Here is a 25,382-nt window from a genome sequence, read left to right as displayed (position 1 = left end):
TGTGTGTGTGTGTGTGTGTGTGTGTGTGTGTGTGTGTGTGTGTGTGTTTTGGGACAGGTTTCCTCTGTGTAGTTTGACCAGGCTGGCCTTGGAATTCATAGAGATCCTCCTGTCTCTGTTTCTCTGAGTGCTAGTTTTACTGGTGTGTGCCACCATGCACAGCTGTGATGTGTCTTTAAAGTCCAAGTTAAGCTTCAGTTTTCTTCTACCTCCCAAGGGTTCAGGCATATGACAGTGTGTCCCGTGTGTTCAGTGCTGTGGGTCAGACCCAGGACTTCATGCATGCTAGGCAAGCTCTGCCACCTGACATACATCTCCAGCCCAAGTTTCAGTTCCTAAACTGCCGTAGTCCATAGCAGTTTTGAACTGTGTTCTGTTTATAGGAAACATAGCTGTTACCAATGTGAGGTGCATGCGTTGACATGGAATTTAAGGTTTATTTTATATTTATTGTATATGTTTGTGTAGCTGTGTGCGTGCACGTGTGTGTACATGCTAGCAGAGGCCAGAGCAGGAGTTAGAGACAGTTGTAAGCTGCCTGACATGGGCTGTTGGCAGCCAAATTCTAGTCCTCTGAAAGAGCTGCAGGTGCTCCTAACCACGGAGTATCTGCAATCCCCAGGATGTCAGATTTTTGTTTTAACAAAATATTCCCTGGTCCTTTCATAGCAGCTGTCTATGGTGGAAGACTGCTATGAGAGTTCATTCTGAACCTGGTGGCAGTATTACTTGTTGCTCTTCTAACACAGGAGGTGTAGCTTTCGAGTCATCTACAAATAGGTGTTCCAGCAGGGGCCGTCTTCTGAAGTGCTGTCAGTGTTTTTGGCTAATACAAATGTCTGTGTTTAATCAGAGGCTTCACTGATCCTAAGTTCTAAAAAGGTTGTTTTAATTCTTATGAAAGGCCATGTTGTTATCTAGATCAACACCCTTCAGGGGAAGCTTAACATCCTGCAGCCACTGATCCTTGAGACCCTAGATGCATTAGTGGACCCCAAGCATTCTTCTGTGGACAGGAGCAAACTGCATGTCCTACTCCAAAACGGCAAGAGGTGAGTATGTGTAGCTGGTCAAACTGGGAGAGGGAAACAGGTCCTTCAGCTTCTCTTCTGTTGATGTCTGCAGAGAGCTGGCTAACGCAAATTCACGTGTGAAGTTAGTGTGAGCAACAGCTTTCTACAGGGTCCTCACCGTATTGTCTTCCTCCTCCTCCTCCTCATCTTCTTCCTCCTTCCTTCTTTCTTCTCCTCTTCCTCCTTCTCCTCCTCCTCTTCTTCCTCCACTTCTTCCTTTTCTTTCTCCTCCTCCATCTCCTCTTTTTCCTTTTTTTTTTTGTGTGTGGTGGGCATTCCAGGGAGGATGAGACATACTTTATTACATATCCCAGTCTGACCTTGAACTCAGGGAAGCTTGGATGTGCTACATTCTCCTGCCTTAGCCCCCTCAGTGCTGGGATTTAGTTTTCATAATGAAAATAATGTGTTTTTTTTTTTAAGTGGTATAGATGGAAGATTGAACTAAAACAAGCACACAATCTAATATTAATCAGAAAGTTCTTAAGTGGTATAGATGGAAGATTGAACTAAAACAAGCACACAATCTAATATTAATCAGAAAGTTCTTGCACAAAACATTGCTTAACGTCCATCTGTCATCTTGTTCAGTAGTTGATGCTATCTTCATTTTGATAGCAGATTCATTGATCTACATTCAAATTCACTTACTCCCCACTCTAAGGTCCATGTTCATTTTCTAATATAATAATCTATCCAAGAATTTACAAGTTCTGTTTTAATAAATTTGTGTCATAATTTAAATAAATATACTCTGAAATTTGTACTGCCCAACTTTCCTTGAAAGTTATGGGCTGTGGCTGTGGCTCAGGGGTAGAGTGCTTACCTGTTGTATATGAGACCGTGGGTGCAGCCCGCAGCACCACGTTACGGGGAAAAGTGTGATTTCTAGAGAGATGGCTTAGTGGTTAAGGGCGCCTCCCCCCACAATCCTTTTGCACACACACCCTCACCTTTTTTAAGTGCTGACAACCAAACTTGGGTTCTCTGGGACATCAGTATGTGTCCTTAACCACTGAGCCATCTCTCCAGCAATCACACTTCTCCCCCTCACGTCAAATTTTAACTGTTAGGTTTTTTTAATATTTTTTTCTGTGGTGCTGAGGACGAAACCCAGGCCCTCATAGACACCAGGCAAGCACTCTACCACTTAGCCACAGCCACAATCATGGCATCTAATTTAATTTTTCAAAGAAAGTTGGGGAGTGCAAATCTCAGGGTATATATATTTAAACTATGACACAAGTTAACTCAGGTGGTTAGGTTTGATGATAAGTACCTTTGCCTGCTGAGCATCTCACCATCTCAGAAAGCCAAAACAATTTTTTTTAGTGTTTCTTAAAATTTTGTTTTGTGTATATGCATTTGTGAATGTTGGAGGGGGGATACATGCACATGTGTGGAAGTCAAGACAGCTTGTTGAAATTGGTTCTCTCCTACCATGTAAATCTCACATATTGAACATAGGTCATCAGGCTTGGCAACAGGCACCTTGACCTTCTTGAGCCTCCCTACTGGCCCTAGTTTTAAATATATACCATATTTATTTTGTGTGGATGAGTGTTTTGCCTGCATATATGTATGAGCACCATGTGTGCCTGATGCCCAGGGAGATGAGAAGATATTGGGTACTTTGGAATTGGAGTTATAGATGATTATGAGCTCTCATATGGGTGCTGGGAACCAAACTTGGGTCTTCTGCAAGACAGACAGTGATCTGAACTGCTCGGCCATCTATCCCCAGTTAAAATTTTAACCGGTTAAAATAATCCAAGCTCCAGGTTGGAAAGATGGTTCAGGGATTAATGTACTTTTTCAGAGGACCTGAGTTTTATCCCCAGCACCCATATCTGGTGGCCCACAACCTCTGCAAGTCCAGCTCTTGGAAGCCAGCACTCTACCCTCGATAGGCACGTATACACATGTGTCATTGATACACACAAGCACACATAAATATAAATTTTTTAAAAGAACGCTCAAAGCTGGGTATTGTGCCCACATGTAATCCCAGTATCCACCAGTCTAAGGCAGGGGGTTGCCCTAAGTTTGAGGCCAGCCAAGGCTATAGAATGATACCCTCCTCAAAAAGGGGTAGGGGACTGATAAGTAATCTGACAGCACCCTTGCGTGCCCTGAACAAGGCCCTTGATTAAACCTTCAGAACCATACATAAAACCAAATGATCTGTCCCCTCCCCAAATGTATCTCATAAGCAAGATTATGAACCTCACTGTAACCTCTTCCTGACATATGCCCCATAGGATTCCTTTGGCTTTTCTGGCCTATTTTTCTTACCTGTATCCTACTTCTGTAAACCTCAATGCACCTCTTCAGCTACCTTCTGATCTAGTTCATTGCAGAGTCCTTAGCTAAGGGTAAATGTCCAAGCATTTTGCCTTACTTAACCTTTAAGTCTCTAGAGTGACATCACTTGAAAGCTACCAAAGTTTATATAGAGCTGTGTCGATGGCTAATTTACTAGTATGTTTGGGTTTGGGAATGGTTAATTTGCATAATTACTGAAATGTTCTTCTCACCAGTGTACATTTGAGCGGTAGGTGGTTTGCTTATAAGATGCCCTCTACACTGCTCTTACAATGAAATGTTGCTCATTTATGCTGCTGATCCCTGCTGTGTAACTATTCTTGCAGTCTCTCTGAGTTAGAAACAGACATTAAGATTTTCAAAGAGTCCATTTTGGAGCTCTTGGATGAGGAGGAGATGCTGGAAGAACTCTGTCTCACCAAGTGGAGTGATCCACAGGTCTTGTAAGTATAGCTTTGTGTTGTTTCTTCCTTCAGCTGAGCCTGTGTTTTTCTAAAACAGAGAATTGATGTTTTTCCTCTCTAGACACTGTCTTGTGTCCCAGCTAAGTGAGGCTGCATTGAGTGCACATTGCATTTCAGCTGCTGGGCTAAAGAGAACATTAACATATCACAGCTATCTTCAAGGGATGGATCACTAAGCAATATATGCACAATGAAATAAGTTCCCTAAGGAGCAAAAGGCAGCAGCTGCATGGTAGAGGAAAAGAGGATGGGCCAGGCAGTGTGGACTAGATTCTGCAAGCCTTGTCTATTAAAAATGCACAGCTTAAAAACGTTTTCTGATTTATAAGCCTAGAAATTATTTGCTTTTTAGAAACAGCTGTAATGGAGCATAGTCACTGCTATGTGTCATAAAGCAGGTCCAAGAAACAGGAGTGTGAAACTCACTGTCTGATCTATAATACTAGATGATGCACTTAAAAGTTACTGGAGACTTTAGTCTAATTCTCCAGTAGAGGGCCCAAAGCCTGTAGAGAAATGCACTGTCTTCTGCAGTGGCACGGTTGTTAAGTACTCGTGCTCTTCATTAGCCAGAAAGTAAGGAAAGAGGCTAGTGAGATGGTTCAGCAGGTGAAAGTGCTTGTGCAAGCCTGCCAACCTGAGTTAGGTCCCTGAGGTCCATGTAGAAGTGAAAGGAGGATACCAACTACTGCACAGTTGTCCTCTCACCTCCACATCTGCACCGTGATGCACACTCACACACACCACAAACACTATAATAAATAAATTCTTTAATTGTACAAACATGCCAGAGTAGATATATTAGGGCTCAATGCAATTCACATTTCCCAAATCTGTCCTGCAGGAAAGGTAGTGCCTTCTAGTGCATCACAGCCTCAGACCACAGTCAGAGCCAGGACATCCAGACAGGCTAGAACTAGACAGTATTCACAGGATGTGTTTGGGGAAGCAGATACCAGCAGTTAGTCTTCACTATCCAGAGAGAGGAGAAATCAGCTACTACTGACTTGATTGTATTCAAAGGGAAATGCTCCTTTTAATGTGTCCCACTGTTTTGCCAGCATGCATGTGTGTGCACCACTTATATGTGTGGTACCCACAGACTCCAGAAGAGGGCATCAGACCTTCCAGAACTGGAGTTACATGTGGTCATGAACTACCATGTGGGTCCTAGAAATCAAATCCAGATTATCTGGAAGAGCCTTAATCCTTGACCACTGAGCTGTCTCTCCAGCCCTAGGAAGTACTCTTTTTCAGTTTGTCTGCATTTTCTTGTTCTTCATAGTGGTCCAGGATTTGCACTTCTTACCAATATTGATACTTATATTTTCCAGTCATGTGGCATGTACTTGCATGAGTCTTTTGGATTGGGGCCATGGAGCCCAGTGATGCTAACTGGGCTAAGTGCATCATGCTTAGGATCAGTTGACATAGCTTCTCACCAGTTGGATGCAGTCACAACAGATCAGATGAGGCTAACTTTCTGACTGGCAGCTGAAGTTAGGGATCGGTGTGTGTTGCACATTCTTGGGTTTTAACTGTGGTAACTGTGAATTGAAGTGAGAAGAGCAGCACTGGGATTGACCATGCGGAGGAGATGGAACTGCTGCTTGAAAACTACTACCGGTTAGCTGAGGACCTTTCTAATGAGGCTCGGGAGCTTCGGGTTCTGATCGATGACTCACAGAGCATCATCTTCATCAATCTAGACAGGTGAGGCTACTCTGCAGAAGATGGGGAGGGCTGGGGTTATGTCTAATCCTGTAAAGCACTTTTTAATAAAATGTTGTTTTGGAAGAAGTCACACCATCACATCTGTGAGCCATCTGTGATGGGCTTTATTAGTTACCTAACCCTGGCTGAAGCAGCTGAAGGAATGCTGGGTTATTTGGATTCACAGTTTGAGGGTATACTCTGTTGTGACAAGGAAGTCATGGGGCAGAAACTTGAAGTAGCTGGTCACACGTCCCAGTCAGAAACCAGAGTGAGGTAAACACTGGCGCTCAGCTCACTTTCTCCTCTTATCCTATCCAGGTCCCCATCCAGGAAATGGTGCCACCTATGTTGCTCTCTTTCCACCTCAGTTAAGAGATTTGTTTGTTTGTTTTTGTTTTTTAAAGATTTATTATGTGTACAATGTTCTGTCTGCCTGTATGCTTACATACCAGAAGAGGACACCAAATGTCATTATATGGTTATGAGCCATCATGTGGTTGCTGGGAATTGAACTTAGGACCTTTGGAAGAGCAGGCAGTGCTCTTAACCACTGAGCCGTCTCTCCAGCCCAAAGAGAACTGTTTTTATGGTGATTCCAACCCGTCAAGTTACAGTATTAGCCATCACAGGAGTTTTGAAGGAAGAAAGTGACCCATAGGGCCTTCACTCTGTTTTGCTGGATTTAGGTGTTTCCTGGTCTGAGTTGGTTGTTTTCTCTCCAGCCATCGCAATGTGATGATGAGATTAAATCTCCAACTGACCATGGGAACCTTCTCTCTTTCACTCTTTGGACTAATGGGAGTTGCTTTTGGAATGAATTTGGAATCTTCCCTTGAAGAGGTGAGAATGCAATTCTTTAAATAATTTACACGATTTTATATTTTTACTGTTTAGATGATTAGATTTTTTTTTTTTTTGAAGTATGATATACTGTAGTAACCTTTCTCACTGTTATGAGAAATATCTGTCATAGGCAACATACAGAACAAAAGGTTTACTTCGGCTCACAAAAAGAAGTTACAGTCCACTCTGGTAGGAAAGAAAAGGTAGCAGAGTCCGATGGTCCACAGTCAAGAAGCAGGTGACTCTCCCTCTCTGGAAATACCCTCACAGACCTGACTCCTGCATTACTCTAGTCAGGTTGACAAGATTAGCTGCCACATCAGCATATTCCAATAAAGAGCTACAACATATGATATAAGTCACTTAGAATTCAGGCAGTTACTGTTGACCCCTGTGAATAGCTATGACTGTAGCCTACAGTGCTTTATTGCCTGGAACATGTAAGTATACATGGGATGCTGACTAACACAGCCACCACCCTGTGAGGCAATGATAATGAGAGTTTTATTGTTAGTTCTGTGTATCTGGCCCTGTACCTGGGAATTCACATACATAGGGCTTGTTTGATATAGTCATCACATCTCTATGACATAACCGTATCTCTCCTATTTTGTAGATGAGAAAATAGAGGCTCAGAAGAGTTAAGTAAGTTGCAGATCTATAAAACAAGAGGATTTCAACACAAAGATAAATGCTTTCCATTCAGCCCTCGTACCTTTCCATATTAACAGAGCACTGGACACCAGGGTTCCTAATTCCATGATAGCCTGGCATTTGCAGGGGAAGTCTTACAAGGTTTCTAGCAATGATTGAATTTGCAATTGACACTTCGCTCTTTCACCCTATGTCCTATGTAGTTCATTGTTTCCATGACTGTCACTGTAAGCTAACCAATATCATCTCTTAGACTACCACACATTTGTAAAAAGTGTCTTTAAAAGACTCATTGTCTCAAACTTCTGCGTAAAGGTTTTCCAGTGCTTCTGAGCAGCCTCAGAATGAATCCAGACCTCCCAATCTGTAGATATCTATTCTCTTCCCCTGCCTTCGCCTTAGCTGTGTCCTGGTCACTTCTCAGAAATGCTGGCTCCACAGAGCTCCCCTCACCTCCCAGCTTTTTAGACTGCCTAGTTCACTCCTATTTAGACTGCCTAGTTCACTCCTATTTACCTCTCGGTCTTAACTTTTGTTAAGAGTCACACTTGTGTCCCTATGCTGGTAGAATCCTAAAAATGGGAAATACAGAATTTATCATAAATATAAATGTTTTGAGGACCAGTCACTACGTTGACAGTAGAAAATCCCATAGCTGGTTTGTTGTGGTCTCGGTCAAGATGTGTGTACACTAAAAGTACTGTATGAATTGGACTAATATATTAGGTGATGTGAAATATGTTTCGTCTTTAGACTCCAAAAGAAAATGACATTGTTATGTCGCATGCCCCCACCAAGAGAAAACGTATATAGTTAATCTCTATTCCTGCCTTTAAAGTTAGTAGGCAAGTTTGTAAAACAGAGTAATTAATGTAAGAATGGTGCTTCCTTTCTTATTTTCCCAATCAATATTGTAAATCCGTAAACTGAAACATGTCTTGGTTTCAAGGAGTTGAATTGGGATAACCAGTAAGTTAGTTATCCTATTAACTAACCTGTAAGCTAACTCTGTTTTAAGCTTAACTCTAATATTCTTTCTGAAGGCCTGTTCCCCCCACCCTCCCAAAAAGAAAAGTGGATTTTATTTTGTTTAACTTCCTTTCTGATCCAGGTATGAGGGTGCACACCTGTAGACTCATCTTCAGTAGGGTAGAGCAGTGGGCTGTCCAGAGCCCAGGAATTTAGAGCCAGCCTAGGTAGCAAAGCCTTGGCTTTGCAACATTTTCTGATAGTTGCATTATGCACAGTCCTTGGTACAGAGGAACCCAGCTATGAAGAGACTGAGGAGTGACTCTGCCCTGGTCCTGGTCTTTGGGCCTTGCTGTAGGCCTAGTTCCTAGCTGCTTTCTGTGGATAAGCTCTTGTGATGATGGGAAGGCTCCTTTTAACTCTGGAGGAGAGTTTGTTTATGAGGAGCCTAACCTTTTGTGATTGGAATAAACTCTTTTTTTTTTTTTTTTTTCTTTCAGGACCATCGTGTGTTTTGGCTGGTTACAGGAATTATGTTTATGGGAAGTGGCCTCATCTGGAGGAGGTTGCTTTCATTCCTTGGAAGACAGCTGGAAACTCCTTTGCCCCCTGTGGTATGGACTGGGGTCTCACAGCAGCACTGCTGGGTTCTGTGCAGTCCTGGGCCTAGTATCAGGCAGCTTAGGTTCCAGGCTTTGTCACAGACGTTATAACCCTGAGCAAGTTCTCCTTGCTTTCCCTTGTGTTAACCCAGTCAGCACTGTGTGCTTCGTAGGGCTTGGAAAGTTAAGTGAGGTGAGATGCTTAGCAGTGTCCAACACAGCAAGTGAGTTGGAAATGACTTGCTTTGTGTAGAACACTGGCAACTTTGTGTCAGAACACTGACAGATGCTCGTCACTCTGCAGGGCTTTCCCATAGCCATGCTGAAACGCAGCAGCGCTCTAATACTAACTTGCTCCATGAGCATGTGGGAACCGCACCTCCTTTCCTCCCTTGTACGTAGAGTCAGGACCACTGGGGCCAGTGCAAGGGCACTGACCTGCTTAGTCCTCCCTTATCATCTGCTTAGTGGCTTCCAAGAAAAACACGAACTGAAACCCGTTTCCTACTCTATTTAGATGGCCTCCTTACCTAAAAAGACCCTTCTGGCAGATAGAAGGATGGAAGTGAAAAACAGCCTCAGGCCAGAAGGACTTGGAGCAAGCAGGACTGTCCTGGCAAGCCGCTAACAGCAGCCTGGCAGACAAAGAGTTTTATACATCTGACACTGTTACTACTTTCTGGGGAAAAAGACAACTGTGTTTAAGTCTAACTGAAAATACTGTGGCATTCACAATACTAAAACTTGATGGCATCTTTGGAATTCCCTGACACAAAGTGCTTTCTTTGTAAAAGGCCAAAATCTGTGGCCAAGCAACCTTGAATACTGTTTTTATGGGTTTTTTAAAGTATGGATTGATTTATTGTGAGATACACTTATCTAGATTCAGTGCCATTATACATATCAAGAAGAGTCCAGCTCTGTGCTGAAGGAGCCGAGGAACCCGGCAGAGCCCATTGTTCCTGCGCTTATGGCCGCAGTCCCTCACACAGGGAGTCACGTGCCTATCATCTTCTGACTCAGGGTAGAAAGCTGGCAGATCTGTCATCCTTGCAGCAAACCCTGGAATGTCAGTCCTTGATAGAACTTTATTTTCAGGTATTTGCTCTCTTTTTATTTATTAGATAAAAGAAAGTTTAATTTAATGTCAGCATATCTGGATTCCAGTTACTCAAGATTGTTACTATTTTTCATTGATTGGTTATAAATAGAACCCTGGGAAGTAAAGTTGAAAGAAAGTATTTATTCTCTTACAATTTTATAGCTAAAATTTTTCTATTTTTCTTTAATTGGTTATAAATAGAACCTTGGGAAGCTGGAAGTGTTTACTCTCAATTTTATAGCTGTTTTGATCATTGCCTGATTTAAGAGATTGTCATGCTACCCCCCCCCCCAAAAAAAATGTATACAGCCAACTGATTTGTTTGCCTACCTTTCAAACTTAGCAGAGGGGCTTATCAAACTAGAGGATAGCTGATGTAAGAATTGTGGAAGCGTGTTCTCCCCAATCGGAAGCTCTTTTTTAAAACTCTTGTTTAAAAAAATGTTATAGCAGACGTGGTTGGTCCATCACCTGGACTCCAGTCCTTGAAGGCTGCAGCAGGAAGATTATGGAGAGTTTGAGGCCAGCCTGGGCTACAGAGTAAGTTCTAGGCCAGTGGAGGTGATAGAGTGAGTTCCAGGCCCGCCTGGATGATGTAAAGTTTCTCAAACGCCAAATGAAATGGGGCTGGGAGTGCTGCTCCCTGGTCGAGTGCTTCCCACATGGATCAACCCTCTAGCAGTACATAGTGAATAGCCACATTGCTGATACCTGTCAGTCTGAGAGCTGTCATCCTGATACCTGTGCAGCCTGCCTTTGTGTATTTTCTGGAGGTTTCATTCAGTTGTATGCTAGAACATTAAAAAATGTGCTTCCCAAAGTAATACCCTTCTTAAGATTGTAGTAAGGCTAGAGCAACTCTCAGCCTGCAGAGTAGGAATAATGAAGAAGTACACCCACCCCAGAGGACGGGCGCTGATTGCCCTAATAGTATCCCACAAGAATGTCAGGTCTATTTACTGGGTAATTTAGTGACAGGAATAAAAAAATGTTACTCCAGTAGAAAACAGAAAGTTACAAGTAAGCTCCCCTCCTGTGTGGGGCTGTGAGAAGCTGGTCCAGAGCAGCTGAGCTGGCCTGGTGTTCCAACTGAGAGTGGCCCCTTTGCATCTCTGGGTGAGATGTTGGAATGTGACTTTATGGAAACTGTAGCAGCTGAATTCTTTGATAGCGTCCAAGATCATCTTTGATGATGCCTGGATTTCACAGCACACCAAAGAGCATTCTGCTGCTGTGGTCAGTTAAGCTATGATGTCTTAGATTTTGCTGAACTGAGATACATGTAGAATTGGAGTCCATTTGACCACAGGTCAGACAGGATTGAATCTTATTTTCCCATGTTCTGTTAGTTTATGAGCTTGAATAAAGTAATTGTCTTGATTAGTTATGTCCCTCATAGCAGAGGGACAAAATGTAACTACTCAGATAAAAGAACAGAACTGGTAATTTGTAAAATTTTTAAAGGTCGTAAGATCAATAAGGATTTTCAAGTGAAACTGCTACTTAAAGGAAATGTTGTAATTGTTGTAAATGCTACTTAAAGGAAATGTTGTACAAAATGTAAAAAACACTTAGTTTTATGAATGAACAAGCAGTCACATCCCACTTTGAGCATGACCAAGGATGTGTGATACTTTTGACAGTCTGCTCTTATGTTCAGAGCCTCTGAGCCAGTGTGGACCAAGCAGAGGTCATCCTATGAAATGATCCCTCCTCGCTTTGTCCTTAACAACAGACTGGAGTATGCACTAAACAGCTCCCACTGACAGGCCATGTGGCAGGTCCAGGAGCTGTGCAAAACTTTATTTCTTGGAATGACAGCAGTGAAGCAACATTTGAACTTTAGTGTGATAACTTCAGTAATGTCCAGAGAGGTGATCTAATGGAGGGATTGGAATGGGGTCTAGAGCCCTGAGCTCTACTCCAAAACTATCATCCTAACTTCATTGTCTGAGGATAAGACATAAAGTTATTCCCATCTTGAAGCCTTGAAAATGTACAGAGAAATACGGAGAAGCAATATGTGAATGTCTGTTGGAGTCTTGAGGTAAAGATCACCAGGTTAAACAGTCGCACGGGGTTGCCGCTTTAGTTTGCTCCATCTGTGTTACTAAGCATTGTAGGGCTGTGTAGGGCTGCTTCTCGAACCGTTAGTCCTTGTTGGAAGACTGTAAGCCACCTGTGGTGGGTAGTATTCAGACTGTCATATGCTAATTTTTTATATATCGGGTTTTTCCATATTCTTCACATTGTCCTTCAAAAATAGGTGTAGCATTTACTTTCTCACAGAGGAGTCAATATTTTAAGTATCCTTTCAACTTGAAGATGGGTTTGATATCTATAAGCTTTCAGCTTTCTTTAACTGGTGCCTGCTACATGATATGTTCAGAGATCGAGCTAAAGATAAATTCTGTGGCCACATTTAGACGGACTCTTGTCAATTATTGGAGCAAAAGCACTGGCACTTTGGGGCTAGCGTATCAGCCCGGGGTGTGAGGAGGCCCTTCCTGCTGAGCGCTTACATTTGCTGATTTGCTAGCATTGTGCCAAAACCCTTTTGCTCGCAGTGATCTTTTGATAAGTTGAACTGCCAGTTCCTACCACAAGAAAAGCAAATGTCCTTGTGTGCTTCTTCCTGTGCCTTAGGGGGCACAGTACACACAGCAGCTAGTCTGTGGGTGAGCGTTTACGTCCTGTCCTCCTTTCTCCCCTGTGAGTCTTCTCAGTGGAGTTTCTTCTCCTTGGTCTCCCTCATTCTCTCTGCAGAGAGATCTCTCTCTGAGTGGAGCTTGTCACCCATTTCCTTTTGTTTTTTGATAGCATTTCCCAGGCTCAGAAGGAACAGTATCTGCCTCAGCTGACACAGAACCAGCCAGTTACTGTTTGCAGGTAAAAGTGCTGGCATATTTCTCCTGAAGCCACACTGTGGGGCTGGCACACAGACGCCACCCTAAAGAATAGACCAAGAACAAGTGAAGCCACTTCCCCCTGGGTTCTTTGCTGGTCCCTTCTAGTCACCCTGGGCTCAGGCCACACCACTCCTTTTTGCACTCTGTTGATGGAGCTGGCAGCCTACCACCACAACACTCTGTAAGACTTAAAACCACAGTAGTGAGGTTCATCTTGTGTTGGAACAGCCAGCGCCACAGGCTTGATTGAGGCATGAGATAGCTCAACAAAATTTAGTTTCTGTAGTTGCTCTTCACTGTATAAAATGTGAGAACAGAAATCCTCACTGAGGAAGGACCAGTGTGTGGGGGATGCCCTTCCCCCATGCCTTTCTCTATTCCTTGCACATTGCTTTCATTGTACTCTGTGCCACCAATTTGACAAAATATCCAAAAGAAACAGCTCAAAAAGAGGGAAATGTTTATTTTGGCTCACAGTTTCAGCCATATAAGCTCCAGGGTGCATGTAAGCTCCTTGTTGCTTCGGGGCTGGGGAAGAAGCAGTACATCATGGCAGAGGAATGCGGCTCATTTCAGCACTGGGAAGCAGAGAGGCAGAGAAGGACGTGGGGTCCTGGTACACCCCAATGGCATAACTTCTTCCAACAAGGTCCCACTCCAAAGTTTCCACCCTCTTTTAGCTGGGGACCAAGCCTTCAACATAGGAGATTTGGGGCACATTTAAGATCCAAATAAGACTAACCACCATTAGCAAGGATTTTTACAGGAGCAATTGTCTAGAGTCGTAAGAGCTAACTACACCCTTTCTAGGTAGGAGAGAGAGGCATTCCAGAAGAAGAAGAGATGAGTTATTAAAGTCCCAAGCACAGGCAGCAGGCTCAAAAGAGCTTTAGAGAGCACATGACCTCAAAGTGCCTACTGCTCCCCATCGTCCCCATAGACACATAGACACATAGCTGACTTTATCTCCAGGTAGTCGGGCTGTCAGAATGTCTATGCCAGGAGTCCCACTTCTGTCAGGCTTCACCGTGGAAACACTGGAGGACTGTTTTGTCCAGCCTGGAACTGACTTGGCCCGAGAGAGAGGGGCTGAATAAAAGAGTGGAGTGACATCTTCAGTCTGAGCTGAGGCTGTAGACATGAAGTGCCCCAGAGAGCCGGCCTCCCCAAGAACTCCTTCCAGCAGCGACAACCACTTGGTTCTGTGGAGGACACAATACAGGCAGCACTTATGACATTTCCGCTCTAAAGCAGAAATCATACCGTGCTTTGAATGCATAGGAAAGCAATGCTGGCCAAACCCCAAAGCCCCGACTTGTGCTTCTTTCTCTTTAATTAGACCCCACTTTTTCAGATCTGTAAGTTCCAAACAACCCCAGCCCCTCCCTCTTGTACATAACAAGGGGGAAATCTGTAAGTGTGTGCTTATTGAAGAACCTTTTTTTGAGAGTGTAGAGCAGGAATCTGCAGTGACAGGGCTCCCTTCAGGCAGCAGTGCTGCTGCCTAAGATATTCTCAGGCCCACCTTCAGAGTTACCTTCAAAACCTGCTGCAGGTTGTGAAATACTTTAGCAGTGGCAACATCTTCACAGTTAGCAGTTAAATTGGATTTTTGGTAATTGCTGAAAGTAATTTTAGATCATTGCTGGTAAGTGAAATATGGCTGATCATGCTGGCTGTTAGCACTTTAGGCAGCAGGCTATGACATTTATCTTGGTTTCATTTTAACACTAACAACTCCGAAATGGATGATAGTAGTGGCATTGTATTGAGGCCTTACTGTTTGACAGATTCCAGGTGGAGTCCTTACTGGCACTTAATACTGCAGTGTCAACGAAAGAGAAAGTTTATCTTTTCAGTTAACAAAATGATAATTTCTTCCTCTCTTCTCTTATTTATGTAACTAATTTACTAAATGTGCTTTTACTTGGGCTACATTCTAAGTCTCCTTTCCATTTCCTCATCAAACCATACTCCTCCCTAGAGTTAACCCTTCCTGGCTGCTTGCCATCTCCCTAGTCTAACCATCTTAGTGTTGTCTCAAGGCCCATAGGTTCTACAAGACCTCCTGGACATGGCCAGCAAAGAGAGCACTGTCCTTAGTCCTGTGTCATTGTGCACTGATGTCAAAGGTCTCAGCTACATTTATTCCACCTAAGTTGTAAATGGTACTGTAGGCCGTGTCCCACCGTCCCATCTACTCGCAGATGCCCAGTGATCACCCGCTGACATGGGCAGGCTTGAGGAAGACGCACAGTGACAGTGGCAGTGTTGCTTAGGTAAGTCTCCAGGCTGCAGGTTCCACAAGGTTCATGTGTCCCAGGAAGGAAGCGTGTCTGAGCATCCTAACGCAGGTCTCAGAGGAAGGCCGCCCTGATGTTGTATACTCACTGAGCTGTAATGCCCTGAGTTGGACGTGAGTTGGGAAAGTGAGGGATGTTAACGGCGACACAGGTGAGCTAGTTAGAAAGGTTAACTTGCAGACTTGCACAGCCTGGAATCAACTGTACAGTACTTTCAGCTTGCCTTTATCACCACTGCCCTTGGTCAGTGTCTTGATATTGTCTAATTTTTTGAAAATGCACAAAATTCTAAGTAAAAGCCAAGTGTATCCTTTGGAGAATCCTTTCGTAAGCTTAATAACTGCTCTTTCTTAACCCTAAACTCGTATCAGGCTCATTGGTGTTGGTGAGAACTGTTGACCACCAGAGGGCGGTTTCACTGACTCTTCCCAGCAGGACCTATGTCCTCAGCTCCCCCCCCCCCAAGCCTTACCAGATTGCTGTCTTTACATACCTAAGGTCCCACCCTTGAGATTCCTGCTCGCTCTGCTCCTAACATTTAGTCCTGTGCCCATCACAGACCTACCCTCCCTGTGTTTTTCAAGAGCTGTGACCATCCTGTCTGTGTTTTATAGCCTAGGACAGTTGTACAATACCAAATCCTAAAGTAAATGAATGGTTTAGTGGCTTAGTTTGATTTCCTTTGTTTTGAGGGAGGGTCTCACTCTAACCCAGGCTAACTTGGAACTCTTGAGTCCCAGGCTGGCCCCAAACTCCTACCTCAGAGTCCCATGTGCTATGATTACAGGCACGAGCTACCACACCTAACTCTTTAGTAGTATATATTAAGGGAAATTTCTTAAATCTGTATTTATTAAAATGTAATATTAAATGTGTGCGCTTTAGCAGTCCCACTGCTATGTTTCTCACCTAAAAGGACATTTGCACAATCATGTAAAAATCCAGGTGCAAGAATGCTCACTACAGCATTGTCTGTAATAGTTTTAAAAAATGGAAATAACATAAAGATGAGAATGTAATTGAATGGAATTATGGAATGGCCAGAAAATAAAGTATTGTGTAACTATTGGAAAGTGTTAAGTGGTTCTGTGTCCTTATGTGAAAGGAGGTGAAGGTAAACAAAAGTGCACCATGCTGTGTATGTGTGTGTCTAGACCAGCAGTTCTCAACCTGTGGGTTGTGACCCCTTTGGGGATTGAATGATCCTTTCTCAAGGGTCGCCTAACACCATCAGAAAAATACAGATATTTACATTACAATTCATGACAGTAGCAAACTAAAGTTACGATGTAGCAACAAAAATCATCTTATGGTTGAAAACGTGAGGAACTGTGTTAAAGGGCTGCAGCATTTGAAAGGTTGAGAACCACTGCTATAGACTCATTGAAAGACTTGGCAGGGCAGCCAGGATGCCACTCATCAGGCTGCTGCCCAGCCGGAGACAGCCGGAGTTCAGTCTCTAGGACCCAAATGGTGGGAAGATAGAACCAAAGTTCTCTGGCCACCCGAAGAGTACTGCGGCACATGAACGCACATGTAACACACACAAAACAGATAAACGTTGAAAACCGCCAGTCTGGACAATGTCATGGCAAATGATGAGCAGACATGACCTAAAGGGCCACATGAGACCTTAAGCTAGGTGAGAAGTCAGTCTCAGAAGCTGCAGTCGCGGTGTGTTGACAGCCATAGACAGGTCAAGAACGAGTGAGCACGTGCAGAGTGCCAGGCTAGGTCCCTAGCACCGCAAAACCAACACCCTTGGGTTGTGGACCCAGAAATTCGAAATTCATAACAGTTTCATGTCAGGAAATACTCTTTGGTTTTTTGTTTGTTTGTTTTTGTCTTATTTCAACTATTTAGAAAGTCAAATATAACTGGCCCACAGGCTGTCTTCTGCTAAGCCCTGGTGAAGAGTTGAGGGGCGAGCACTTAGAAAGTATTGGAGGTACATTCATGTGTTCCTTTCTTTTCTACAATTTAAGAAGAGATTGTCAGACCTGGTGTCAAAGCGCCGGTCCTGTACTCACCCTTTCCTTGGAGCGCACAGAGGCCAGCGAGCTCCCAAACCTTGAACTGGCCTATAAAACATACACACCATGGTTGCTCAGCAGCTGAAGTAAGTGCAAGGGGCTCGGGGGCAGGGGGGCAGGTCAGACCTTTGCGGGTACTTACCTCGGGAGAAATTAGTACGTGCTGTGCCTGGAAAGAAAGCAGTGGGAGACTGTTAATGTGATCACTGATGCAGAGCTCTGAGCCAGTCTCGCAGCTTCATGCTCACATTTCAGCATTCCCAGAGTCTTACAAGTGTGCCCTTCAACTCTAGAAATCCTATTTACAGGAGCTTAGATTCTAAAACGGAACCCATTATATGAAATCATTTACACGGAATGTTTGCCCCGTGGCCTAGAATAGAATCAGCCAATGTGACCAGTGAGCACCTCTTCAGGAAGGTCAGTTAAATGGGCTTATCCCAAGATAAAAGAGTTGGCAGATAATAGAAGCCCACCCCATCTCAGCAGGACCTCATGTAATCCAGGCTGGCCACAAACTCACTGTATAGCCAAGGCTGTCCTTGAATTACTGATCCCCCTGCCTCTATGTCTGGGGTGCTAGGATGACAGCTGTTACCACCATATCCAGACTCCTCTAGAAAACAATACTACTTTTTTTTTTTCCATAAAGTGCTATCGGGTTTTTGTTTTCATTTTTTAAATATTTTATTATTTGTGTTGTCTGTGCATACACATGTGCCAAGACATGTGGAAGTCAGAGGGCAACTTCTGGGAGTGGGTTCTCTCCCATGTGGGTCCTAGGCGCTCAGGATTGGCAGCAGGCACCTTTACACACTGAGCCCCCTCATGGGCCCAACCATGTTCTCATGTTCTCCTTGTCCAGAATGCCTGTGTCCAGAAGTTTGGATTTGGGATCTTTCTGATTGTGAAGTATCTACAGATACATAGTGAGATCGCCAAGGGATGGGCCTGACACTGAACAGAAGATATTATCAGGCCCGTAGCCTGACAGTTCTATACGGTATGCTAACGATTTTGTACATGAGACCTATCTCCCACTTTAGAATTTCCACTTGCAACATCATGTCAGATCTCAAGTCTGCTTCTGCAGCATCCCAGATTCTATGCTGGGGATGCTCAACTTGCCTACTGTTTTATTAAAATCAGGAGTTTCAGGCCAGCCTGGACTCTACCTTAAAAAAATAAAATCAAGTTAAAAATTGTGAACGAAATCAGGCATAATGTGATCACATGGTTTAACCAGTTTTAGAGACAGGTCTTAGCTCTGGTCCCTGGCTGCCATTCGCAGTGTGACCTGAACGAAAGCCCTCTGTCTTCAGGGTTTTGTCATTAGCATCAAGTGGCTTCATAGCCTTGATGGGGCTTCATCTGCTCACAGCGCCTATTGTGTGCACACTAAATAGGACATGGCACTGCTAGCCTGTAACACCTGCACTCGCAAAGGAGAGGCAGGAGGACTGTGACGAGTTCCGGGCCAGAATGCCCTTCATAGCAAGACCCTGCCTCCACCCCCAAGCCCACAGTAGCAACATTTCTAGAATACGCTCTGGCCAACAGGGGAAGCTCTGGAGAGTAGATGTCTTAAGTGGGCTAGTTTTAATGCTCACCTTTGTGTTTCTATATTGCCTACATTTTCCACACTAAACTCATTCATTTTGCAGTTTAAAAAATAATCTTTGTTTGTTTTTGAGACAGGGTTTCACTTTGTAGCCCTGACCGAGAACCCACTACAATAGACCAGGCTGGCCTCAAACTCACAGAGACCCAAATGTCTCTGCATCCTGGGTGCTGGGATCAAAGGCATCAAAGGCACCACACCTTTTTACATTTAAGAAAAATAATAATACTAATTAATAATAACAATAGCGGCCAAGCTAAATGCTTAACAACACATGGAAACCCATTAGAGAAAGGAGTAACACAAAGCAATAAATGAGAAACAGGCTGCAGGTGTTCGTGGGACTCCAGTGTGGCCAGAACCTGCTTTTAGCCATCTGCCCTGGGCACCTGGTCAGGCCATGGCCAGCTGTGAACAAGGATCAAGTCTACCTGGCTCCACCCTCAGAGGCCAGCAGCACAGCTGGAAGCACATAGGCAGCACGCTCCTGGCCGATGACTAAGCACAGGACCTCCCCCTTACCTTCTCCTCTGGGCATGGAGACAACCAGGACTTGCATTTGCCTGTCATGTCACCCAGGGCGGTATCCTTGCCGTTATAAATGTACACTCGCCCGTCTTCTCCCCCAAGCAGTCCGGAAGTGACGTCTGTTATCCTCAGCGGGGCGGCCATGATGATTTCATCTGTTAACGAAAAAGCAGAAGGAGGCATTAGACCCTATCAGCCCTGCTTCCTCCACCTCTGGATCCTGACCCTACCTCCCACAAGTAATCAGCATGGCTGCCCCCAGAGGCAAGTAAAGGCCTCTGTTTCCCACTGTCACCAATCGGTAGTGAACCTGGTGACTCCCTCACTTCCGGAAGTGCAGCTAGCTCTTGTGCATCTAAGTTTGGGTCTATCAGAAGCCCTGTGTAGTGCCAGCACTTGGGAGATGAATGCAGTAGGATCAGTAGTTGAGAACCAGCCGTGGCTGCATGAGGAGTTGAACGCAAACCTGAACTATGTGAGACTTCGTATTTAAAAAAAAAAAAGTCCCTTGGGCCACTGCACTGTCCATCAGAGGGCAGAACCTTGCCCATCTAACTGGGACACATTGATGATAAAGAGAGTTAACATTAGCTAAAGTCACTAATCCCAACCATACCTAAGCCATCGTCATCCAGGTCGGTCAGGTGTAGAACGCTACCAAACCGAGAAAAGCGCCGGTCTCCGCTGAAGGTGCTGAGCAGGGTGGGCTGTGTATTCTCAGGGTCTAGCTTGTACATCCGAGTGGCTCCTCCCTGGTGCAGGGTCATGGTTAGGAATGCCATTTTAGACACGTCATCTGAAACAAGCCACAGGGCCTCCTGGCATCATAAGAGTGAAGGATCCCACCCGTGTCCCACGTGTGCCTCAGGCATGTGTCCTTCAAGTGCAGCGTGTTCTCACACTATCTTGTCCCCAGTGACCACGCAGCCAAGCCCTTGCCAGAAACACACTTACAAGTCTCTTCCCCTCTTACAGCAGGCAGACATTCTGAAAAATAGGGTGGCACTAAGCAGGGAGGGTCTCGGGGCACACTGGCTGCTCTAGTTTGGGACTCTCCCTGAAGTGCCCATGGCATCAGGAAATTAGCCCAGAATTTCCCCAGCTCTGGTTTCTGTGCCTAAGGCTCAGCCCCTCCTTCAGGACAATGTCAAATGGCACAGAAGTGTTTCCCTCAAAGGATAGCTAGCTGGTAGAATGAGAAAAAATGTAATATATATATATATGAACAATTATATTTTTGAAGAACATTTGACATAGAAACATGCTTACTTTTTCAGTTAAGAATGCAAACTATATGAGGAACTTGCTGGTAGATCTTCTACCCCACCCCTCCACACTTCAAGCGGCCAGCATTATTAAAGGACTTGACTACCCCAAAACTAAAATTCCAAAATAATAATAATAAATAATGTAAATGTTTAAAAATGTAAGTTAAGCTTTTTGAATATTTATTCTGTATATGTGTGTCTTGGATGCACAGCCGCCAGAAGGTGGCATTGGAGGCCTTGGAGTTACAGGCAACTGTGAGCCAATGATACGGGAGTTAGAAGAGCAGCCAGGGCTCTTAACTGCTGAGTCATCATCCATCAATCCCATAATTTGGGGGTGTTTGTTTGCCGAGAGTCTCATGTAGCCCAGGATACTCTTAGACTCATTATATAGCAGAGTCTGGCCTTGACCTGCCAATCCTCCTGCCTCTGCTCGGCCTATAGGAGTGGGAACCAGCAGAATCAATCCCAAGCCTCTGGTGAGCCTGGGCTAAATAGGGTCTCAGTAACAAAACCAGAAACAAAACAGAACATCTCTTCTCTAGCTCTGGGGTCAGTAGCAGGGGAGCTTTAAACTCACGGTCCTGCATCATTGTCAACAACTTCTGAAATAGATACCATAGCTCTTTTGTAGGTGATGATGTAGAAGTTCAGAGAGGTTAAACAGCTACTCCAAAGACACACAACTTGCTATTCATGATTTTTTTTTTTAACAGAGAATACCTAAGTCCACTTGTTCCTGACAAGTTCCCATGACTTTCTGTGGAGGCAGTATGATCAAGGGGCCTTGTGGAATGTGGGTGACCTACCGTGAGTAGGGGCTCCAACCAGCAGCACTTGTGTCAGGGTCCCATTCACCCTCACATGGCCACTTGACAGGGAGGTACCCAGCTTTCCCATCGCCTGCAAGGAACAACTGATCGTTACTGCTCAGCCAGGGTCACCGCAGCATGCCTTGGAGAGGGAGGCGTCAGTACCTTATCTCCTGAGACAGTGACTGCACTCTGGCGGTTTGGGGGAAAGTAGCCATACACCCTTCCCAGGCTGTTTTTCTCATGGTTCCTGTGGCTTGAGCGTGCCATCCTGGAGAGAACATGATGGTCAGTGGCAAGTGAGGGCGCTGTTCCGGGGGGAGGGGGGTTCAGTGTCCGGGAAAAGAGCTGAGCCTCAGCCTGCCATACACCCTTGGGCTCTGTCCTGCGCCCCTGAACTTCGGGCACTGGCTCCTACGAAGTTAATCTCCCTGACATGGAGACTCCCAGGCTCGCTTGCATCGACCTTTCTACCTCCCTACGCCAGCAATAGGAGGGATGCCGGCTACCAGCGGTGGAATCACACTCTCTGCCCACCCCACTGCTGGTGTCCCTAAGCGGGAGTCCTGACAGCCAGTACTTCAGCATCAGACTATTACAGACAGAGGGTCACCGAGTGAGGCGAACACTAAGGAGAGCAATAATCAGATATGACTTAGTCCTTGTAAGAACAGATCAGTACACAGATAAAACAGGGGGACGTGACGTTCTCATGGTGGAAGTTGGGAAATCCACTCTCGTTGGTCACTATGGGGCCGAATGATTGACTTGCCTTCCAGATTGTTTTAGTGCTGCAGATACAGAGTCAAGTGGCCTTGGGCTTTCTGTAGTTCCCTATTAGCTATTAGGCTTCCACTCACTGACCATCTCCATGTCTGACGACTATCTCCCACCAACTCAGAGGCTAAGGATGTCGTCAGAGAACCTCTGAAGCCAGCAAAGATTCTTTGGTTTCTGTAGCCACCTAACTGGTTTTGTTTTGTTTTGTTTTCACCAGATTATTTGGGGGGAAAATGAGTTGGCTTCTTATTTTTTTTTTCTGTAAAATAATTTTGTGAAACAATTTCTGCATTGAAACATGTTATTTGAGCAACCTGAATCTGTGTTCCTGCACCTAGTCACTCATTGTTGGCTCAAGAATAAACCATTTCTGGAGCTGGAGAGATGGCTCAGCCGTTTAGAGAACTGGTTGCTCCTCCAGGGGACCCAGGTTTGATTCCCAGCACCCACATGATGGCTTACAATTGGCTGTAACTTCAGTTACAGGGGAATTCGACTCCCTTTTCTGGCTTCTGGGGGCCCGTGTATACAAAGATTTTGAAAAAAAATAAACTGTCTTATTTTCTTCGGAAAGGGCTGCTGTTGTCTTGCAGAGATGACTTCACAAAGACAGAAAGAAGATGGCTATCAATAAGCCAAACAGAGGCAGAACCCTGCCCACACTTTGAGCTAGGACTACCAGCTTCCAGAACAGTAAAATGAAATATTTCTGTGTTTAAACAATTCAGCTGAGGAACTTGTTTTGGCGGTTCCTGCAAGCCAGTGAACTTACGAGCTGCAGCCTCTATGATGAAAAGTCTGCGGCCTCCTCCCAGGGCTGAAGATACTCCTTCTAAGGGCAACAACCATTCACCCCTTTCTTTGCACCCCACACTTAATGAAGTCCCACCATAGCTGGCACCTGCCCTGTGTGTTTTGTTTCCCCAGATCCCAACACTGACCTGCTGACATTCTTCCAGGTTGGGCTCCCAACCAGCAGCAGGGTTCTGTTTGCCACTGTGACCCCATGAAGGGAGTATCCAAACCAAGCGAAGTCCTCTTCACCGCTCACCTTCCAGTCAGCTTCCTCCACAGTCAGTGTTTCTAAAGAAAACCGTCCATCAACCAACCAACCAATCGTCAATCAGTGAAACCCAGCCCCAATACATAAACGTGAAAAAAACAAACAAACAGAAAAGGTGTGCTGTAGGCATGGTGGCACAAATCTATAATCTCAGAACTTAGGATGTGAAGACAGAAGGATCAGGAGTTCAAGGTCTTCCTTGGCTGGATGTAGTTCGAGGCTAGCCTGAGTAGTATAAAACCCTACATGAATGAATGAGCGGTACCTATTCCCTTTATTGAGGGAGGCCCTGGAATAGAAGGGCTGAAGCTTGATAATGAACATATGAGAACCAGGTCACCCCTGAGATTTTGCCAGAACCTGTTTGTTATATATGGATCCCAGGACCCCAGCATTAGAAGTAGATATCACACTTCAGACAAGAAGTGTGTATCTGGAGCTCATTTTCAAAGGGTGAGGAGACTATTTAGAAAAGCCCTTCTCAGAGCCCTCGGAAAAACGGGATGGCTTTGGTCCTCAGCTTTTATACTGCTTGTATTTTACTCTTCAAAGCTGAAATAACCTCATGTCCCCTTTGTATCTGGATCAAGAAACCAGGTGACTTTTTGTATACTCAGTGATTATTATTTATTAAACATTTATTTATTGTGTATGTCTGTGGGGGTAGGTGTGTGTGTGTGTGTGTGTGTGTGTGTGTGTGTGTGTGTGTGTGTTCTAGCACCCACATGACATGAACTGCATGCGGAGGTCAAAGAACAACATTTCCCTGGGAGTCCGTTCTCTCTCTCTACCATATGGATCCTGCAGATCAAGCTCAGGTTGTCAGGCTTAGCAGCAGGCCGCTTACCCGCTGAGCCATCTCACCTGCCCCCACTGGCGTTTCTTTCCCCATCTTTTGCCAGTGCCTCTATCAGCCCGTCCGTTAGCAAGTGACATTATAGCACAGTCAGGAAAAGGACACAGGCCCAGAAATGCAAAGATGCCATAGCAGCCACAGTCAGGCTGTGACCTCTGCCCTCCCCCACACACACACACACACCAGCTTCTACCTTTGTCACTCTGTCTGGGGCGTGAATAAAAGGCAGCCACAATCCCTCTCTGCTTCCCTCCACCTGGTGCGAAAGGTGAGCTGATCACCAGATCGGGCTGGCCGTCTCCATCTGCATCTGCTGCTAGGAGGGTCCAGCCCAAGTTACAGTAGGTGTCCTGGGGAGGAAAATAGGAAAGAAAGCACAACCTGTGAGACCCCCAGGCCGTGGGGCAGCACCTGAGTGAGGCCCCAACACAAGGCAGGAACGTACCTTGCAGGAGATGGTGATGCTGGGGGAAGAAGACAGCCTTCCTTGCTGGGAGCCATAGTAGACATACACTGAGCCCTAGACAAGCACGAACGGCAACAAACCATAATGCGTTCATGGTACCAAGAACAGTAAGCCCTAAATGACAGCAAAGCAGAGGGGATGTGCTATGCCCAGAAACACAGCCTGGAAACTGCTGTGTTTCCAGCCTGGAAACTGTTTATCCTTGCTGTTTGTTTAACACAGGTTTTGCTATGTGTTCACTCCATACTGGCCTGGAACTCACTATGCAGGCCAGGCTGGCCTTGAACTCATGGCAATACTCCTTCAGCATTCTGGCAGGGATGATTGGCATGTATCACCATGCCTACCTATGTCTCTTTTAAACCTTCATTTCCATGAGACTTAAGAGAGGCCCCAAAGCAAGGGGAAAAAAAAAAAAAGCCATTGTTATCCCTGCCTTCCAGTCTGTAGTCACTGCCATGCTCTGCAAAGGACCTGACCCAGCCAGCTTTTCCTCTCGGTTCCTGTCACCTTCCTGCCAGGCACACTGCTCCCCAGCCCTGCCCCCCACCTCTGCCTTACATTGTAGGTGAGCTGCCCTGAGCCCACAGAGGGAGCGCCCACGGCCAGGTCGGGCAGCCCGTCCTTGTTGAAGTCCAGCACGACCAAAGCTGAGCCAAAGCGACCTGAAGGCTAAGGAAACACAAGTTACTTCTTGGGGCTAGGCATGGGCTTCAGACTCCCAGCACGGAGAGCCTAGGCCCCCACCTACTGCCCACAGGCCTAGCCCAAAACCTCAGTGCTTTGTAGCCACGTCTGGGACACATCTGGGTAGCTCTGTCTTAGGGGGACTTTGGGCAAGACTGTCTATCTTGAGAAGCTAAAATACAAGAAAGCAGTAAGTTCTTAGGAGCTCTAGGTTTGTAGAAATGGTTTTGGGTATGCTCCAACTGAACCGACAGTTATGCCTGTGTGTGTGTGTGTGTGTGTGTGTGTGTGTGTGTGTGTGTGTGTGT

The 25,382-nt window shown here is 45.2% G+C and overlaps 2 protein-coding genes across 5 annotated transcripts in view; one reads left to right on the top strand and one right to left on the bottom strand.

The window, feature by feature from the left end:
- Mrs2 (magnesium transporter MRS2) overlaps window positions 1–16,036 on the top strand; it is a 22,418-nt gene extending 6,382 nt beyond the window's left edge. Inside the window, exons 6-11 of one of the 2 annotated variants that reach the window (XM_055614491.1) lie at window positions 937–1,052; window positions 3,725–3,841; window positions 5,423–5,575; window positions 6,301–6,418; window positions 8,545–8,658; window positions 9,164–16,036. In XM_055614491.1, coding sequence (XP_055470466.1) covers window positions 937–1,052; window positions 3,725–3,841; window positions 5,423–5,575; window positions 6,301–6,418; window positions 8,545–8,658; window positions 9,164–9,274 — 729 coding nt within the window. In that variant the 3' untranslated portion in view covers window positions 9,275–16,036. Of the gene's footprint in view, window positions 1–921; window positions 1,053–3,724; window positions 3,842–5,422; window positions 5,576–6,300; window positions 6,419–8,544; window positions 8,659–9,163 lie in introns of both variants that reach the window. The other variant, XM_055614490.1, reaches the window with a different exon arrangement.
- The window catches only part of Gpld1 (glycosylphosphatidylinositol specific phospholipase D1), a 46,874-nt gene continuing 34,592 nt past the window's right edge, over window positions 13,101–25,382 (bottom strand). For 2 of the 3 annotated variants that reach the window (XM_055614485.1, XM_055614487.1), the window contains exons 16-26: window positions 24,949–25,059; window positions 24,367–24,441; window positions 24,115–24,271; window positions 22,944–23,085; window positions 21,388–21,493; window positions 21,220–21,313; window positions 19,759–19,938; window positions 19,137–19,297; window positions 17,136–17,162; window positions 16,991–17,041; window positions 13,101–13,859 (exon numbers count right to left, since the gene is read on the bottom strand). In XM_055614485.1, the coding sequence (XP_055470460.1) occupies window positions 13,773–13,859; window positions 16,991–17,041; window positions 17,136–17,162; window positions 19,137–19,297; window positions 19,759–19,938; window positions 21,220–21,313; window positions 21,388–21,493; window positions 22,944–23,085; window positions 24,115–24,271; window positions 24,367–24,441; window positions 24,949–25,059 (1,191 nt within the window). In that variant the 3' untranslated portion in view covers window positions 13,101–13,772. Of the gene's footprint in view, window positions 13,860–16,990; window positions 17,042–17,135; window positions 17,163–19,136; window positions 19,298–19,758; window positions 19,939–21,219; window positions 21,314–21,387; window positions 21,494–22,943; window positions 23,086–24,114; window positions 24,272–24,366; window positions 24,442–24,948; window positions 25,060–25,382 lie in introns of those variants that run through there. The other variant, XM_055614488.1, reaches the window with a different exon arrangement.

This window comes from Psammomys obesus, unplaced genomic scaffold (assembly GCF_907164565.1).
Source record: "Psammomys obesus unplaced genomic scaffold, mPsaObe1.curated_primary_1811, whole genome shotgun sequence".
Lineage (NCBI taxonomy): Eukaryota > Metazoa > Chordata > Mammalia > Rodentia > Muridae > Psammomys > Psammomys obesus.
This window is presented reverse-complemented; position numbering and strand designations above follow the sequence as displayed.